The sequence below is a fragment of the Podarcis vaucheri genome, assembly GCF_965113315.1.
Source record: "Podarcis vaucheri genome assembly, chromosome: 6".
Classification (NCBI taxonomy): domain Eukaryota; kingdom Metazoa; phylum Chordata; class Lepidosauria; order Squamata; family Lacertidae; genus Podarcis; species Podarcis vaucheri.
In genome coordinates, this window is record NC_138764.1 from 106,939,714 (window position 1) to 106,956,071 (window position 16,358).

The 16,358-nt window shown below is 54.9% G+C and overlaps 4 protein-coding genes across 5 annotated transcripts in view; 2 read left to right on the forward strand and 2 right to left on the reverse strand.

Annotated features, from left to right (window-relative positions):
• PCIF1 (phosphorylated CTD interacting factor 1) overlaps nt 1-16,358 on the forward strand; it is a 144,664-nt gene that overhangs the window by 69,190 nt on the left and 59,116 nt on the right. The window lies entirely within an intron of this gene.
• Nucleotides 1,489-5,335, forward strand: ZSWIM1 (zinc finger SWIM-type containing 1). Of its 2 annotated transcripts, XM_082225395.1 has the most exons (3): nt 1,489-1,557; nt 3,196-4,900; nt 4,977-5,335. In XM_082225395.1, exon 2 carries the CDS (start codon nt 3,327-3,329, stop codon nt 4,854-4,856), a length of 1,530 nt encoding a protein of 509 aa, XP_082081521.1. In that variant the 5' UTR covers nt 1,489-1,557; nt 3,196-3,326; the 3' UTR covers nt 4,857-4,900; nt 4,977-5,335. The 2 variants fall into 2 exon arrangements, with proteins under 2 accessions (XP_082081521.1, XP_082081520.1); XM_082225394.1 differs by having other exon boundaries at nt 3,196-5,335.
• On the reverse strand, nt 5,705-7,435 carry SPATA25 (spermatogenesis associated 25). The gene is made up of 2 exons (XM_082225396.1): nt 7,300-7,435; nt 5,705-6,570 (listed from the first exon to the last, which is right to left on the reverse strand). Exons 1-2 carry the CDS (start codon nt 7,418-7,420, stop codon nt 5,771-5,773), a joined length of 921 nt encoding a protein of 306 aa, XP_082081522.1. The 5' UTR covers nt 7,421-7,435; the 3' UTR covers nt 5,705-5,770.
• On the reverse strand, nt 8,452-15,254 carry NEURL2 (neuralized E3 ubiquitin protein ligase 2). Its single transcript, XM_082226482.1, has 2 exons — nt 14,532-15,254; nt 8,452-9,284 (listed from the first exon to the last, which is right to left on the reverse strand). The coding sequence occupies exons 1-2, from the start codon at nt 15,217-15,219 to the stop codon at nt 9,169-9,171; spliced, it is 804 nt and encodes a 267-aa protein (XP_082082608.1). The 5' UTR covers nt 15,220-15,254; the 3' UTR covers nt 8,452-9,168.

Consider the following 16,358-nt stretch of genomic DNA (forward strand, 5'->3'; position numbering starts at 1 on the left):
GCTGCTGTTTTGCTCTGACTTGCTCTGGTCGGTGTCTTCATTTGCCCAAGAGAACCCTCAAAGTTTCCGTTAACAATAGGAAACCAAGAGGACGCCCTATTTGTTGATTGAATAACACACAGAGGTGCTAGACTGTGAATGGTCATGAAAGAACTGATAAAATCAGTCTGGATGAAGAGATCCAAAAAGCATTAACATTATTTTGCCTGAAAAGATCTCACGGATTTATGGCTTTTTCAGTTCCTTAGGATATATCATCTACTCCCTGCATAATTCCATGGGTCTTGGTGTCAAGCTGATTGAAGGCAGAGATGGATGCCCACAAGAGACTCTCCCCTCCCGGGGGTTCCAGCAGCTGGCATTCAGAGGCATCCAGCTGTCTCCTCCTCCTGCCAGACCCTCTTTTTAAGGCGCCCCAAGGTGAGGGACAACTCAGCCTCCTGCAGCAGAGAGTTGTGTGCAGGAGGGCTTGCAGAATCCTCGCCCGGTGGAGTCGGGGTGAAGCCTTATTTAATTTGGGAATCCCAAGGGCCGGAGCCCATTCGCCCGCAGTTCCCCAGGCCCGGAGGAGACAAAGGCACCAGGAGTCCACTTCTCTGGAGAAAAGAGTTCATGGAGTTCTGCGCAGAGGCAGCCAGCGGAATAGCTTCCAAAGACTGGCGGCCCCTATACTGTGTCCAGCAAGCGTTCTTATACCTGCTAGTGTTTGTTTGCTTCCCCAATCCGCTGGCAGAGTTACAATTTATTACCTTATATATGGCATATGGCCAGTTAAGCTAAGCTACTCCCCTGCCTCCCTCCTATGTGTTTTCTCTCCCTTGCATTTCTGCATCTGGAAGCAGGAAGCAGCTTCTGGCCTACATGGCTGAAGCAATTGCGCTCTGACCACAGCTGCGGCCAGCTGCTGAACCCCAAGTGCAGCAGTTCGCTTGGGTCCTGATATTACTGAGATTAACCCTTCCCTCTCCCTTCAGGGGTCCCAGGGTCATCTAGTCCAACCCCCTGCAATGCAGGCGTCTCAGCTCCCCAGGCAGCCTGGCCTGGAGCCTTCCTTGCCCAGACCCCATTGCCCACTTTATCCCTTTGAAAGTGTTGGGGGGGGCTTCCTTTCACCCTTGTTTCCCCCCCTGCATTTCGTGTCGGACCCCCCCCGAGATTTCTGGCTGGGGGGCGTAATGCCCATTCAATAAAGAAAACCACGGATCAGACATAGGCCAACCCGGCCCTCCAGCTGTTTTGGGACTTCAACTCCCATCATCCCTGCCCACTGGTCCTGTTCGCTAGGGATGATGGGAGTTGTAGTCTCCAAACAGCTGGCGGGCCGGGTTGGCCTATGCTTGCCATGACCAAGAGCTCAATGAGCGCCGCCACAGCGCCCTCTGCCGGGCCGCCCGGGGCGGGAAGGGCGGAGGGTCACGTGAGCGCCGAGGGCCCGCCCCTCGCCCGGCAGAGCCCCGAACGTCACGCGTTTCCTGGGCGACGGCGCAAGGGCGGGGCCTGGCCAGAGCGACGGAGGAGGAGGAGGAGGAGGCGGCAAGATGGCGGCGGCCGGGGCCGGTGAGGGGCCGCGGCGGGAGGGGGGGCTCAGTTGGGGGGGGCTCAGACGAGAGCCAAGGCGAGGGGCGGAGGGGCTGCGCGGGGCGGACGCCGCTTCGGGGCCCCCCGAGTGGGGCTGCAGAGGCCGGCCGGCCGGGGAGAGAGAGGCTCCGTTGCAGCCGGGGAAGGAGAGGGAGGGACGGAGGAGGAGGAGGAGGAGCAGCAGCCCGGCCTCGCAGGTGCAGGTGCGCCAGGGAGAGGCTGCTTCAGGTTCTCCTCCTCCTCTTTCGCTGCTTCTTCTGCTTCTTCCTTCTTATTCTGTTTCTTTTGCTCCTCCTCCTTTTCTGCTTCCTCTGCTTCTTTCTTCTCCTTCTCCTTCTCCTTCTCCACCTTCTCCTGCTTCTTCTCCTGCTTCTTCTTTTCTCTTCTCCTTCTTCCTCTTCTCCTTTGCTCCTTCTGCTTCTTTTTCTTCTTCTCCTTCTGCTGCTTCTTTTCTCTTCTGCTTCTTCCTTCTTCTCCTCCTCTCTGCGCTCCTCCCTGCCGCCATTCCTCCTCTGCTCACTGCTGGGGCTGCCCACCTAGAGAAATCAACTTCCAGAGGAAAGGGCCGTAGCATAAAAACACCCCCCCTACCCAATTCCCCCCTCGCCTTGCTCTTAATGCCTCTGCGGCAGCAGCACTGGACTGGCTGGTGGGCCGTACATCTGAAGTTGCTTTGGCTTGTCCTGGGCCAGATGAAGCCACAGACCAACCCAGAGAGTGGTAAAGATAAGGTTCTAAGTAGGAGCCTAGGAAGCTGGCCTACCGGGGGCCTTTATCCCCACCCAGCCCTCCCTGGGGTCAAAGCCGGGGCCTCCTGCGCACCTGCTCTTCCCACTGGGCTGCAGCGAAGCCCCTTGTGCGCATTGCCCTCGTGTCGTGGCAGAAGGCACTTGGCTGCCCTTTGTGGCGCAGGAGGCTGTGTGGCGGCTCATGGCCAGGACAAATGGCGTCCCTCGAGGCCCTTGGTAGAGCTGCGCCCAGGCAGTCAAATCCTGTGTGGTGCTGCTTTGTAGAATGCAGTCGTGTGATGCCACTGTTTTGTTCAATTTCTGTGCAGGAGGCTACGCTCTCTTCTGTATAGCTCCCAAACTTTCATATATGTAAAATAAAAAAACACTTAGCCCTGCAAATAAACAAATAAATAGCCTAACTGAAGGGACTGCCTAAGCAGCTTTGTATTTCATCAGGAGAAATAGATGGAGGCCCTGGTGACATTTTCTCCACCTTCCCGTTGCACCTCAGTGCCTCTGATGTCATTAGGAGAACGAGTTGACCTAACTGGGCCTTCTGGCTCTGTGTGGTTTTTTGTTAACCAGATCCAACTGCTTTGCGTAAACCAAAACTCTTTGTAAGCCACGTTTGTAGAACACACTGAAAAATATAGATGTGAAGCTTCACTCTAAAAATACATTTTTTAAAACATGATGGGAAACACAGTGGACTCCATTTTAAAAAACCACACAGTGTGCTACTGGTACTGCATCTTCACTCTCTTTGGGGGGTTAAAAATGTGGAATTTGTCACCTTCTAGATCTCATAAGAAGATCCCTTTACACACCAAAACAGAACCACCAATCGGGAGAACTGACTTGGCTTCACCCTTTTCTTTCACTCTAGGTCCTTCGGTCTGAGACAGACCTTGGTCACTCTTGACCCCGGTGTAAGAGCAGCAGAAACGTGAACTCTTTCCCTGGCAGGCATCCCTGGGGAAAGCTCTCCAAGGCAGACGCTCAGGAAGAGAGTGCACGATGGCCCTGGAAACTGTGAAGGAGCTCTTGAGCTTTGACTGCGGCTTGCTGGTGGCTTACCAGGTGTACAAAAGCTCCCAGCTGGAGTCCATCAGCTTTCAGACCAGCCAAATGAGGGACGTCTTCTTACAGCACCCTGAGGTTGTGCTCATTCATCGAACCCACAACCCGTGGGGCAAGGCCCTCTACACCTTCATGGTGGACCAGCCGTTCATGCAGCTGGAAGGGGAGGTGACCAAGGTGATCCACTTCGCGGTCCCCACCAGGGAGTCGGCGGAAGGCCTGGCTCAGATGTACCGCACCTTCAAGGCCTTCAACCCCGAATGGAAGCAGATCAAGACCTTCCTGGTTGACCCGCGCTTCCGGTGGCTGCCGGCGCTGTCGGAAGCGTTCCCCTCTGTGGACGTCCAGCTGTCCGTCTTCCACATATGCAAACACTTGCAGCATAAGATCCAGCAGGTCTCCCTGGAAGCCCACACGGAAAGGCTGGTTCTGAGCGCCTTGAGGAACGCCATGTGTGCCCCCAGCGAGAGCAACTTGAGGAAGCTGTACACCGTCCTGTGTGGCTTTGTGAAGCCCAACCGCTTGCCCCAGCTCCACAAAGAATGGCTGCTCAATGAGAAGATCTGGGCCTTTCACCGCTGGCGGACCTGGGGCCAGTGCAGCCAGTATTTCAAAGATCTGGAGATGCTCACACACAGCTTAAGCCAGATCTTCTGCATAGGACCATCCCTGGAGACCTGCATCACCAAAATAGCAAAGACTTACCAGAAGGTTGCCCAGAAGAGCTCCGCGGAGTCTGCGCCAGGCCCAGGCCCTTTGCTCGGGGAGAACGGCTCCTCCATCCAGAACCTGCTGGTGCTTCGCTCCTCTGCTGCACACTCTCAGAGGTTTCTGCTTCCAAGGGATTCTGCTCCAACCGCCGCGCCGACTCCCCTGAAGCCGGCGGCAGGGGTTGCTGCGGAAGAGTCAGCTCGCGAGGAGGAGGCAGAGGCGACTTCCAGAGAGGCTGAGGAGCGGATCAAGCAGTCCTTGAGCGACATCTGCACAGAGCCGGCCGCCAGGCTGTGCTTGAACGAGTTTGCGGTTGTCCAGAGCTCTGCGCAGTTGATGGGAAACAACGGAGAGGTTGCCAGCGTACAGATCCTGGAAGACGCCCAGGCCGTGCGCAACAAGGGCATCAGCAGCTGCACTTGCCACTTCAGCCAGACCTTCCAGCTGCCCTGCCGGCACGTCCTGGCTGTGCTGAACTCCGAAGGGAAGGAGTTCGAGCCCGGCAGGATCCCAGCGCGGTGGCGCAAGGGAAACAGCACATCCCAAGAGGGACAGAGCAGTTCTGATGGGCTGCTGGAGGTCCTGAGTTGCTCGTGGGACAAGTTGTTGGACAAGTACCTGGCTGTGTCGTTTCTCACTGCGGAGATCAGCCGGCTTCTGAGCCAGTGCAGTCACGAGGAGTTTGATCGCAGGTACAGCACCCTCCGCGAGCTGGCCGACAGCTGGATTGGGCCTTACGTGCAGGTGAAGTTGTAATTAGGCTCAGGGGCGCTGCTGGGAGCAGACCATTGGGCTCGGTGGTCTGGGGGAGCAGCCTTCTAGCAGGGCTCTCAGAAGTGCCAGAGACTTGAGGTTAACATTTCATTCAGCTCCGAGTGTCTGTGGGGCTCCTCCTTTGCGGAGGGAGCTTTGATGAGCAGCCCAAGACCGTGTACACAACTGCAAACCTGTGCTCTTGTCTGAGACTTTGCCGGCAACTCAGAGGTGCCTGACATGACCTACAGTCCCGTGAAGTCCACCCCCTCGTCTCTCTGTATTACTATTCCCCTAAGTCAGTTGGTTTTAACCCTGCCAGCATGTCTGGTTCTCCATGTCAAAGGGGACCAGGTGTGTCTCCCAAGTCCTTTTTTCCTATCCCTCCCCCCCCCCTTGATTATTGAAATGGGCCCCCCTGCACCCAGCGAGAGCAGGACTTCTCTTTCGTAAATGTCGTCAATAAACAAGTCTTTCCTGTTTGTCGTTTCTCAACATCAGCCTTTAAATACCAGTCAAAATCTCATTAGGAAACAGGGCAGGGCTTCTCTGCTGTGGCTTCTCTGCCAGGCAGCTGGTACCGGGCTCAGTGGAAGCGCTCTGTGGGCGTTGTGTCAGACTGGAAACACTGGTGACACAGGGGAGAGGGGCAAGAGCTCCAGGAAGCAGCTGCCATTTGGGCTGTTATCCCTTCCGCTTGGTCCCAAGGAGCCTGGCTGGGTAACCCCTGTGGTGGTGTGGGAATGGGAATGAAGGGCTGCCTGGGGTCCAATCCAGACAGCTGTTTGGATCAGAGGATCTGGCCAACAACCTGCTTACAGAAGCAGAAGCACGGACATAAGCAAAGAGCCTTGCTTTTCACAAACCCTTTATGTTGGCTTTTCAAAGCAGAATTAAGCGTTTCTTCCCCCCTGCCCTCACTTCTCCAGCTGCGCCAGGAACAGGGGCAGGAGGCTTCTGTGGGTGGCCCTCTTCCTCGGCTTGTCCCCCCTCTTGCAGGAAGGCCCCAGGGGCTGCATGGCAGCCCACCTCCTCCTCCTCCTCCTCTGTGCTGCCTCCCCTTGCGTGCTGCCAGGCTCCAGGTTCTCCGCCACAAAGCACTGGGCAGCGTGGACCATGTCTTCCTCCCGCACGCCCGGCACGGGGACCGTGGGAATGCCAGCGATCATCATGGCCAGGGTCAGGATGCAGATGTTGGGGGGCAGGTGCAGCGGGGGCTGGGCCTCTCTGTCCTTGCCAAACTTGGCTGACATCAGGAAGACCCCGCTGGGCAAGAATCCCCACCTGGCCAGAGCAAAGTCTCCGCCGGAGCTGGCAAAGTCCTTGGGGGGCTGGCTGAGAGGGAGGGGCGGGGGCACAGAGGAGAGGAAGAGCCACCGGTCGCCCGTCTGCTCGGCAGGATATTCCCGGTCCGGTCCCTGAGGGCACGGCTTCCTGCAGCAGAGGCCTCGGTGGGGCTCCCACCTTTCTGGCGCCCCTTGCCCAGCTGTGCCCGGTGACCAGCAGGCTCCTCCACAAGGCGGCTTGGCGTCCGGATCCTGGAGCAGCTGGGGGCCGCTGAGCTGGTGTGGATCCCCCTGCTTGGCTTGCAGCTTCCTCTTCAGGAGCCCGATGGCAGAGGAGAGCCCCTCCGAAGCCGGGGCCTCCCTTGGCATCCCAGGGTAGAGGCTCGACGGGCCACTCGGTGCCATTTCAACCTCTCTGCTGCCCGGTTCTCCTGTCCAAAATAAAAGTGTGCGTTTGGGGGGGCACCAACTGGAGTGTCTGGGGCAGAGGTGGATTGGCGGGGAGGGTGTGTGGGGAGGACAACTTGGGGGCTCTGGTTCTCAGGCTAGATTGAAGGCGGGGTGAATTGAGGGTGCTAAATTCCTCCCATGCCCTCGATACCAGTTTCCACGGCCCACACACTCACTTGCCTCCTGCTGCTGAGTAATCTCTTTCCCAAGAGGAAGATAAACTGGAGCGAGAGTCGAGCTGCAGCTGTAATTTTCATTCCATGGGTTCCCGGCTTCCCACTCCGCCCCAGAAGAAACCAGAGAGCTTAGGAGATGGTTCCGTGTGGCCCATATCAGCTGCCCCCCCCCCCGGTCTGCCTCTTCCTTGGGCCTCATCCCTGTAGCGCTGGGGCCTCTTCTCTGGCCTTGTCAAAGGGGGGTTTGGCAGCGGAGTGGACCACCTCAGAAGGTGCTGGACTCTTGTCCATTGGAGGTTTTCATCCCTGTCCATCTGCCAGGGATTATTGCATTGCCGGGCGGGGGGGGGTGGATCAGATGACCGCTGGGGGTCCCACTTCTGTGCGTCTAAGAAGACAGCCACCCATCTCTGGGGTGGCATGAAGAGCTCCCTCCACACACCAATTCAGTGGGTTGGGGGGGGGAGGAAAATGTGTGGGGAGGAGGGCGTTGTCTGCACAAAACGCCTCGGGGGACGAAAGGGGAGCCATTACCTGGACTTGGAGATGGAAAGAAGCCTGCGGAAGGTTTCCCCATCCCATAATAGGACATGGTGTCCGCTGAGAGCTGGCCTGTGGCTGCCTCAGTGCTGTGCCTGTCCTGAACTCTCCCCATTCTAGAACCAGCGTCACAGGGCTCGGCCCTTACCTCACACAGAGCCCCTGGGCAGCCATGCCCCTCGGCTGCTCCAAGGAGTTGGGGCCACTTGGCTCAATGGGGGGGCGGGATCTGGGGAAGCCAGCAGGTTGCAAAGGCTCTTCCGGCCCCCAGCATTTGCCCCCCCATAAGTACATAAGGAGAGCCCAGGGCCCATCGAGTCCAGCCTCCTGTTCTCACAGCAGCCAACCAGATGCCCATTATGGGAATCCCAGAAGCAGGCTCTGAGCACAAGAGCGATTCTCCCCTCAAGCAGTTTCCAGCAGCTTGCAGTCGGAAGCAACGCTGCCTCCTGTGGGAGCGAGTTCCATAGGTTATGTGCTATCCCCAGATGTGGGTCCCCAGATGTTGTTGAACTACAACTCCCATCACCCCTAGCTAGCAAGGCCAGAGCTCCTGGATGATGGGAGCTGTAGTCCAAGAACATCTGGGGACCCACAGGTGGAGAACCACTGCAAAAGTCCCAAACACTGCAGCCGTTCTCCACCCCCTTGATCGTTTCATTGCCATTTATGTACTGCAGTATCGGGGCAATAAAACCAAGCCTCCCTCGCTTGGGAGCCCTCTGCTGCATAACCAGGAGGGAAAGGGAGCTGAGGTTGCAGGAAAGGGACACTCCCAGGACTTGTTGCTGTTCTAAGGTAGCTTTTATTGAACTGGCATGACTTCCATAAAGCCTAGTGTGCGATGCGCCCCCCCCTTTCCCCATAGCAGCAACACCTTCTGGGCCTCGGAGGTCTACATTTGAGAGCCAGTGTGGTGTAGTGGTTAAGAGCGGTGGACTCGTAATCTGGGGAACCGGGTTCGCGTCTCCGCTCCTCCACCTGCAGCTGCTGGGTGACCTTGGACCAGTCACACTTCTGTGAAGTCTCTCAGCCCCACTCACCTCACAGAGTGTTTGTTGTGGGGGAGGAAGGGAAAGGAGGTTGTGAGCCGCTTTGAGACTCCTTCGGGTAGTGATAAAGCAGGATATCACATCCAAACTCTTCTTCTTCTACATAGTGCATTTCTTCCATAAACACGCTACTGTGATGTCGGGTCAGAACAACAGCGGGCTGCTGGGGAACCCACAAAAGTGGAGCCCGTGGCCCTACAAACTTCACACGCTTGCGTAGAGCTGCTCCCTCGCCTTAGCTTTACACGTGTGTAGAAGTTAAGTCACCTTCTCGGAGGGAAAGCATGCCGTTGTTCTGAGAGCTGGATCGGCGAGAAAAATAGGGCACTTCCTCGCTTACCAAACTTGCTCAAGGCTGAATTTTTCCTGCAGAAACATTCTTGGCATGTTCTGAGTAAGCAGATTCCCCTAGTGATCTTTTTAAAAAAATCTCTTCGCATGTAGGCTGTCTGTCAGAGCATATTCTGTAGTTCCCAGTACACCTAGAAACAGGGCAGTTGGCCGGTGCTTCCAGTTCACCGCTACATCTTGCCGTCTGAAAATCAAATCCTCCCTTGGACTGTTCCTGCTATTTCAGGGTCCTGCTGTTGTTTGGAGGGCTGGGGCTGGTGGTCTTGCCCCTTCAGTGAGTCTCTCGCCATATACGTGGCTCCCCAGCGGCTATGTGGGAAGTGAGGCCCCTAAGGCTGGCATTCTGGGGACAGAGCAAGGACGAAGCGCGGCTTCACTGCTCTCAGCTCGTTCTTGCAGACCCTCCATCAAGTCTCTTGGGTGGGCGACTCGTGCAAGCGAAGAAGAAGCCTTGGTCACTTCACTCGTATTTGCAGAAGTTCTTCAGCGATGGAGGGAGGTCGAGCCCATCAATGTCTAGCCGGTGGGCAATGTGCTTCTGGATGGCCAGCCGGCAGAGGGTCTGCAGGGAGGGGACTGGGAGGAAAAGAAGAGAAAGAAGGGGACTTGGCTGTGAGACAACCTCAGCATGAGGATTGGGACCCGTTCCTCTGGTCTGGAGAGAGCACCCACCCCAGCCCTAGCAAGACAAGAAACCTTCTGTAGGTAAGAGCTGTTCAACTGTGGATCAGATGACCTCAGAAGGTGATGGAGGTATTTAAAACAGGTTGGATAGCCATCTGTTGGGGATCCTTTAGCTGCGATTCTTGCCTTGCAAGGGGCCCAATCCAACTCTACAATTCATCGGTGACACTGACCAAAGAGCTCCCTCAATGCCTGAACAGCTCAAGGGAACACCGTGGCTGTTGCGCGAGCCCTTAGAACTACTCCTAGGCTGGGGCATTAGGCAGGAGGCAGCATCCCTACAGCTCTGGAGAGACCTTCCAGCTGAGGCTCAGTGAGAGTGACATGTTTCCTCCTTGCACATGAGGAGGAAGGAGCACCAGCAAGAGCCTGGCTGCCTTGCCAGCTCCCACGGAGGGCAGAGGAGCAGCTGCTGGGCTTGGGCTGCTGCAATGCCGTTGTTTGGAAAGGCAGGTAGTTCAGCCTGGCAACACATCTGAATGAGTGTGCCCCAGTTTGCTCTCCTGGCAAGACCTCCTTCCCCTGTGAGTCTCCATCTGCAAATTCCCCAGAGCCAAGTGACCCAAGAGGGAATAGAAGCCCCCTTTTGACTGCGCCCTTGCTGGGCAACGTGAGGAGACCGTTCCTCTTCCTGCCTGCCTGTTTGTAATGAGCTTTCCTGCCTCGGTGGTTCGCCTGGCCTTTCGCCCAACAGATTCACCCGGGCAGCATTTTCGGGCCTCGTTCTTGCAGCAGATTCCTGTCCTAAAGCTCTTGCTTGGGCTCCTTCAGTGCCCCGCACCCCTGGCGCTTATGGTTAAGATGGCCCTGGGCTTGTGAATGTTTTTGTTAAGATGAAGGCTTGATATGTATAAGCCCATGGAGGGCCAGCCCATGGGGTGGCACCATGCCACTTTGGCATGGGGAACCAACTTCCCCCTTCATTCCTCACCCACTTTGCCAGTGTGTACATGCCAAAGACAAGCTGCGCTCACACCTTGGGTGAAAACCTCCCTTTGGCTCCCTGTCAGAGGCCGCATCTCTCTTCACCTCCTGGTGCTTCCAGACATAACTTCCATGTTCCTAACACAACAACCGGGCTTGTTTTGCCAACGCTGCTGCCTCCCTTTCAACGCCCTAAAGGCTCCTGAAGACTGAAAAACACCAAGCGGCCTGACACTCTGCTAATACACTCGGACTGCTTTCGAAGTGCGAGCTGAATCCTCCAGCAATGCAAGACCCTGTGGTTTGGTTACCATAAGGACATGAGAAGAGTCTGCTGTATCAATTGTGACACGAAGGCTGGCAACATCAACCCCAGTGTGTGGGAATCCTTTGCAGGTGACCGCAGTGCCTGGAGGGAGACATTCATAGCAGGAAGCAGAGGAGGAACGACCGCTGGGAGAAGCGCAGAAAGGAAAAAAACGCCCTGGTGCATCTGTAGCAGCACAACCGGACACCTTCCTTTGCCCCAGCTGCAACAAAACATGTCTCTCCCATATTGGTCTCTGCAGCCACAGAAGCCTTCTTGTTTGGACAGGTCTCATCCAGAGGTGGGGGCCTGAACTGAGGTGGGGCATCAACCCTGCCTTGGGCTTAATGCTTCTTGCATGCCTTTCCCAGGTTACCAGGAAGCAGAGGGGGGAGGAATTTGCATGCAGGCCAAAGAGGAAATTGGCACACCTCTCCAAGGAGGTTTGTTCACAGCCTGACATCCCAGAGACACACAAAAACAAAACAACAAAAAAGGCCTTTGCGGAACTAGACCCAGTTCTCAGTGTGTTTTGGTGAAACTCCTTGCCAAAGAATGCGGTGGAAGTCTTTTATAATATTTTAACTAGGATTTATATATTGTAATGTTTGAAGTATGAATTTGGAATAATTGATTATGAAAAGTATTTTTTCCCCCCCTTCATTCTTTTTCTTGTTTCTTTCTTTTACCTTTTGTCTTTCTTCTTTTCTAGTCTGCATTCTGGAAAATTGTGTAGATGAATGTTTTACTGTATGGTTATGTATTGTTTCTATTTCTTTTTTTCTTTTCATTTTTTGGGTAACAGTTAATAAAATTTAATAATAATAATAATAATAAAAGAAGGAAGCTGCGCTGCAGCAGAACATTGTTGCTAAGAGGCATCAGATATTTAACTTGAGAAATTGATGCTCGGAAATGCATACTCAGTTTTTTGACTGCAAAATGGACCCCCCTCCCCATTTCAAGAAGAAATGTAACCTCCAGGTGTCTTTTAAAGACTACCCTAAAAGGCGGAAAGGAAACGCTCCAAGTTGGTGTCCTTCACTGGAGGTTTTTGGGTGGGGCTTGTTAGGTGTGATTCCTGCATGCTGGGGGTTGGTCTGGATGACCCTGAGGGATCCCTTCCAACTCTGCAGCTCTGATTCTGTGATTCTATATTCCCTGGTTCCAGCAAATCTGTGGAGCCTCCCGCTGTTCCCACACACGACGCTGAAAGCACCTTTTGCCTCCCATCCTCTCTGTGCGAATGTCAGCTAGAGAAGGAAAAGGTCCTTTCTGGCCTTGCACTGCAGGAGGATTCCCACACATCCCAGCTCATCTTTCTTTGCAGCTTCACGGGGCACAGCTGGCAAAGCCAGGCAAGGACCTCCGCGATTTGGCATTGGGCATGGAATGGCCGGAACCTGGAGGAAGTGGAGCTAGGCTTTCTCTGCAGCACAGTGAGCCCTCCTGCCTGGCCCTCCGCAGCCTCTCTCTCTGCAGGGCTCACTCTCCTTTTAACATGTTATTATAATCTGTTAACACCAGAAGAGCTGGCTGGATCAGGCCAGGGCCCCATCTAGTCCAGCACCCCAGCCTCCCAGAGGCCAGCAGGATCCAAGCCCACAAGCAGGACCCGAGTGCGAAAGCGTTCTCCAATGGTTGTTCCCCATAATCTAGTGTTCAGAGATAGACTGTTCCTGGGCCTGGAGGTTCTGCTATCACAACAAGCCTCCATAGGAAGAGGGTCTGGATGAGGCCCATGACCCGCCTGGGCCAGCATCCAGTTCTCACAGTCGCTGAGCAGAGAAACGCCAAAACAGGATTCAGGCACAAGAACATTGTGGAGGCAGAGCAGAGCCGCTGCGGCTAGTAGCCCTCAGTAGCTTTATTTTCTTCTATGAATTGGTCCAATCCTCATTGAAAACCAAAACATCTTGGAGGTCCCGGGCCACAGGGAGGTCAGGCTGGCCTAACCAGAGTCAGGGCTTTTTCAGCTGTGGCCCCGATCTGGTGGAACGCTCTGCCATAAGGGACTTGACATCTTTCCGCATGGCCTTCAAGACAGAACTGTTCCACCAGGCCTTTGGCCAAGGCACAGTCTGACCCCCTCCTTCTGTAATCCTCACAGAACTCTAGCCCAATGGTGGCCATTAATTTGATTTTGAATTTATTTTAGAATGAATTGATTTTAGAATGCTGTGTTACTTCTATTGTTGTTAGCCGCCCTGAGCCCGGCTTTGGCTGGGAAGGGCGGGATATAAATATTATTATTATTATTATTATTATTATTATTATTATTATTATTATTTTGGTGGCCATTGCTGCCTCCTGTGGAAGGGAGTTCCGTAGGTTAACTACTGAATGCCACCTGCAGCTAAGCCACAGCAAGCCCCGTGGGGTGGCTGCATTCCCTGGCCTCACCGAACCTCGCACCCGGGCCACCACCTTCCTCCTTGCCCGGGCGGGAGAACCACTGGCCACGAAGGCAGGCAGGCAGGCAGGCAAAGGGGCAAGGGCTTTGCCAGTGCGGCAGAGAAAACAAACCCTAAAAATAGATCCCTTGCGCACATGGGACTGAAGAGAGCGGCCAGCGCGGGATGCTTGCTAATTATACCCCTGCTCAGTTTGCCAACAGATAATGCGGCCAGAAACACCTCCTGGATCTCCCTGAGCCCCGGATTCAGATTACGAGAAAGGAGAGCCTGACTAATCCTTAGGGAGATCTTTCTGGCAGCAAGAGTTGTTGGCGCTCTTGATCTGTGCTTCCCGGGGCTAGAAGACCCTTTGGGGTCCCTCGCACCCCTAGGATTCTGCAATCCTCTTTGTCAGGCTCCCTCCTGGATCCCTGCCTCTCTGGCTCCAACGCCTCCTGGTCTCTCTGCTCCCAGGCGATTGGGCTTGACATTCAGACAGCCTGTTTCAGAGCGTCCAAGGCGCTTTGTTGTCTTCTCATAATACAGTGGTACCTCGGGTTAAGAACTTAAATTGTTCTAGAGGTCTGTTCTTAACCTGACACTGTTATTAACCTGAGGCGCCACTTTAGCTAATGGGGCCTCCCGCTGCCGCCATGTAATTTCTGTTCTCATCCTGAAGCAAAGTTCTTAACCTGAGGTACTATTTCTGGGTTAGCAGAGTCTGTAACCTGAAGCGTATGTAACCTGAAGCGTCTGTAACCCAAGGTACCACTCTACTTAGACTAGCTTTGGCAATTGAATCAGTATCATTCCCCTAGTGTGGACGGAGGGAGCAGGGGCTTCGGTCTCCCAGTGACAAGAAACGCACCTGGAGCATCCAGAGTTATCGCTCCATCTCATTCCTGCCTCTATGCTGGACCAACCTGCTGTGATTCCTGCATGGCAGGGGGGTGGGACCAGATGACCCCTTGGGACCCCTCCCAGCCCCACAATTCTAGGATTCTCCTGCCAGCCGCTCTTCAAAGTGTCTTATTTGTATGGACAGCGTTAAACCTCCCTCTCCTCCTGCCTTCTTATATCAGCTGCAGACCCCTTTGGGGCAAGGCTCGCTTTCTCTGTCCATCGCCCCCCACCCTTCCTAAGACGACCCAGCAGCCGGCTGCCTGCTTCTGGGCTTGACCACCTCCTCTCTCCCTCTCCCCTTCACCTGAGTAGCCCACCCAGCTGTTGCCTTGGGGCCACCAGGATCCAAACCTCCAGAAAGTCTCCCTTCTTGTGACAATGGCATCCACCAGCTCTGATCTGCCTAGGAAGCTGCCTCGTGCAGTCTGCCCATTGATCTATCTAGCTTAGTACGGCCTACACTGACAGGCAGCAATGCCCTTCCAGGATTCCCGGCAGGAGTCGTCTCTCCCAGCCCCACCGGGAGAGGCTGCCATGAGGCTGCCCCGCCTTTGAGCTACGGCCCTTTGCCCCATGGTCCGGGGGCCATGCTAGTTTGAGGATACCTACATCCGTATTCCACCTGGATGAGGCGGACGCTCTTGGTGGAAGCAAAGATGTCGACCACGGCGTAAAGGGGCCGGGAGCCCGGGAGGCCTCTGGCGCTGGGACCCATGTCCTCCCCGTTGATGACAATGTGCATGTCGGCTGTCCCGTCCGGCTGTGGGGCGAACAGCACCCCGATCCTGCTCCTCCGGGCCGTGGCAGGGAGCACGTTGGTCCGGTACAGGTCGTCCAGGAGGTGGCTGTAGTGGCCTGGCCTGCTGCGGCCCACCAGCTTGTCCCGAGGGATCCTGACCTTCTCGATGAGCAAGTAGGGGTCAGAGAAGAAGCCCCTCACCCGGGCGGAGGCCTCCTCCCCGGCAGCGTCCTGGGTGACCCGGTTGTGGTTGCGGGTGATGGCGAAGACCCAGCTGTCGCCCAGGTTGACCAGGTCTGGCAGGGAGTACTCGGGCACCGTCTCCAGGCTGCGAGGGTCATGGGCGGTCAGCCCCACCCGCAGGTGGCCGCACCAGCCCAGCTCCTTCTCCTCAATCTCCACCAGGAAGATCTGCCCGGGCGCCAGGGGCTCCCGGCTGAAGCAGACGCCATTGGCAAAGCTCTCCACGCGGGTGGCCTGGGTGCCCGAAGGGTCGACGCAGACATTGGCCCCGTGGATTCGGTGGAAGCGGGTGGGCGGGTGGCCTGCAGCACTCATCCCTGGGCTTCTCGTGGGCAGGACTGAGGCTATTTTAAGGGGGCTCCGAGTCAGGGCAGCTGCTGTCGCCAGCACACTTGAGGTCTCCAAATAGGGAACGGTGTGGGCTGGTGGGAGCCGGCCGGGTCCTAATGCCCTGTGAGTTGCAAGGAAAGGGCAGCCTGGCCTGCTACAGAATGGAAGCCCTGGGCATCAGGGTGGCACAACGGAGGGCACCATGTGCTGCTTTTGGGTGTGGGCAATGCCAGCTTGCTTCAGCCAGCGTATAATTATTTGATGGACGGCAATGCCATGAGGTGTGGTAATAATAATAATTTTTATTTATTTATACCCTGCCCTTCCCGGTTCAAAAACCGGGCTCAGGGCAGCTAACAACAAATTTAAAACACCTAATTGTAAAAGCAGCATAAAATACAGTATAAAAGCATGAATAACAATAAAATTCAAAGTTCAGAAATCAATTCAGTGGAAATCCATCTAATAAGCGTTAGATAATAGAAGAGTGACTAGTGGGATGCCACAGGGTTCTGTCTTGGGCCCGGTCTTATTCAACATCTTTATCAACGACTTGGATGATGGACTCAAGGGCATCCTGATCAAATTTGCAGATGACACCAAACTGGGAGGGGTGCAGAGAGAAGAATTGGGTGCACTCTTCCCACCTTGGATCAAATCTATGCTTCCAGGTGTCACAAGAAAGCTGCAGAGATAGCGCAGGATAGTGCGCACCCCGGAAATGATCTCTTTCAGCTTCTGCCTTCTGGAAGAAGGTACAGGGTTATAAAGACTAGGATTAGCTGCCTGAGAAACAGTTTCTATCCAAATGCAATTTTGGTTTTAAACGCAGTGTAAGGTAGTCTCTATGGGAGCATATTGTACTTAATTATGGGGTATCAGAGTTTTTAGGGGGCTAGCCAGGTTGGGATAGCTGGGATAGCTTGTTGGTTTTTGAATGTCTGATGTTGATTTTTCAATTTCGTTGTTCTGTATGGGACAATGAAAATAAAGATTATTGTATCGTATAACAGCAGCAGCTGTTGCAGAAGAGAGGAGAGGTTTAGCAGGAACACACATTATTCTTTGGCGATCCCTCGTAGCCAAGTAAGATTGTCTTCCATAAACGCGGTCTTAACAATGAG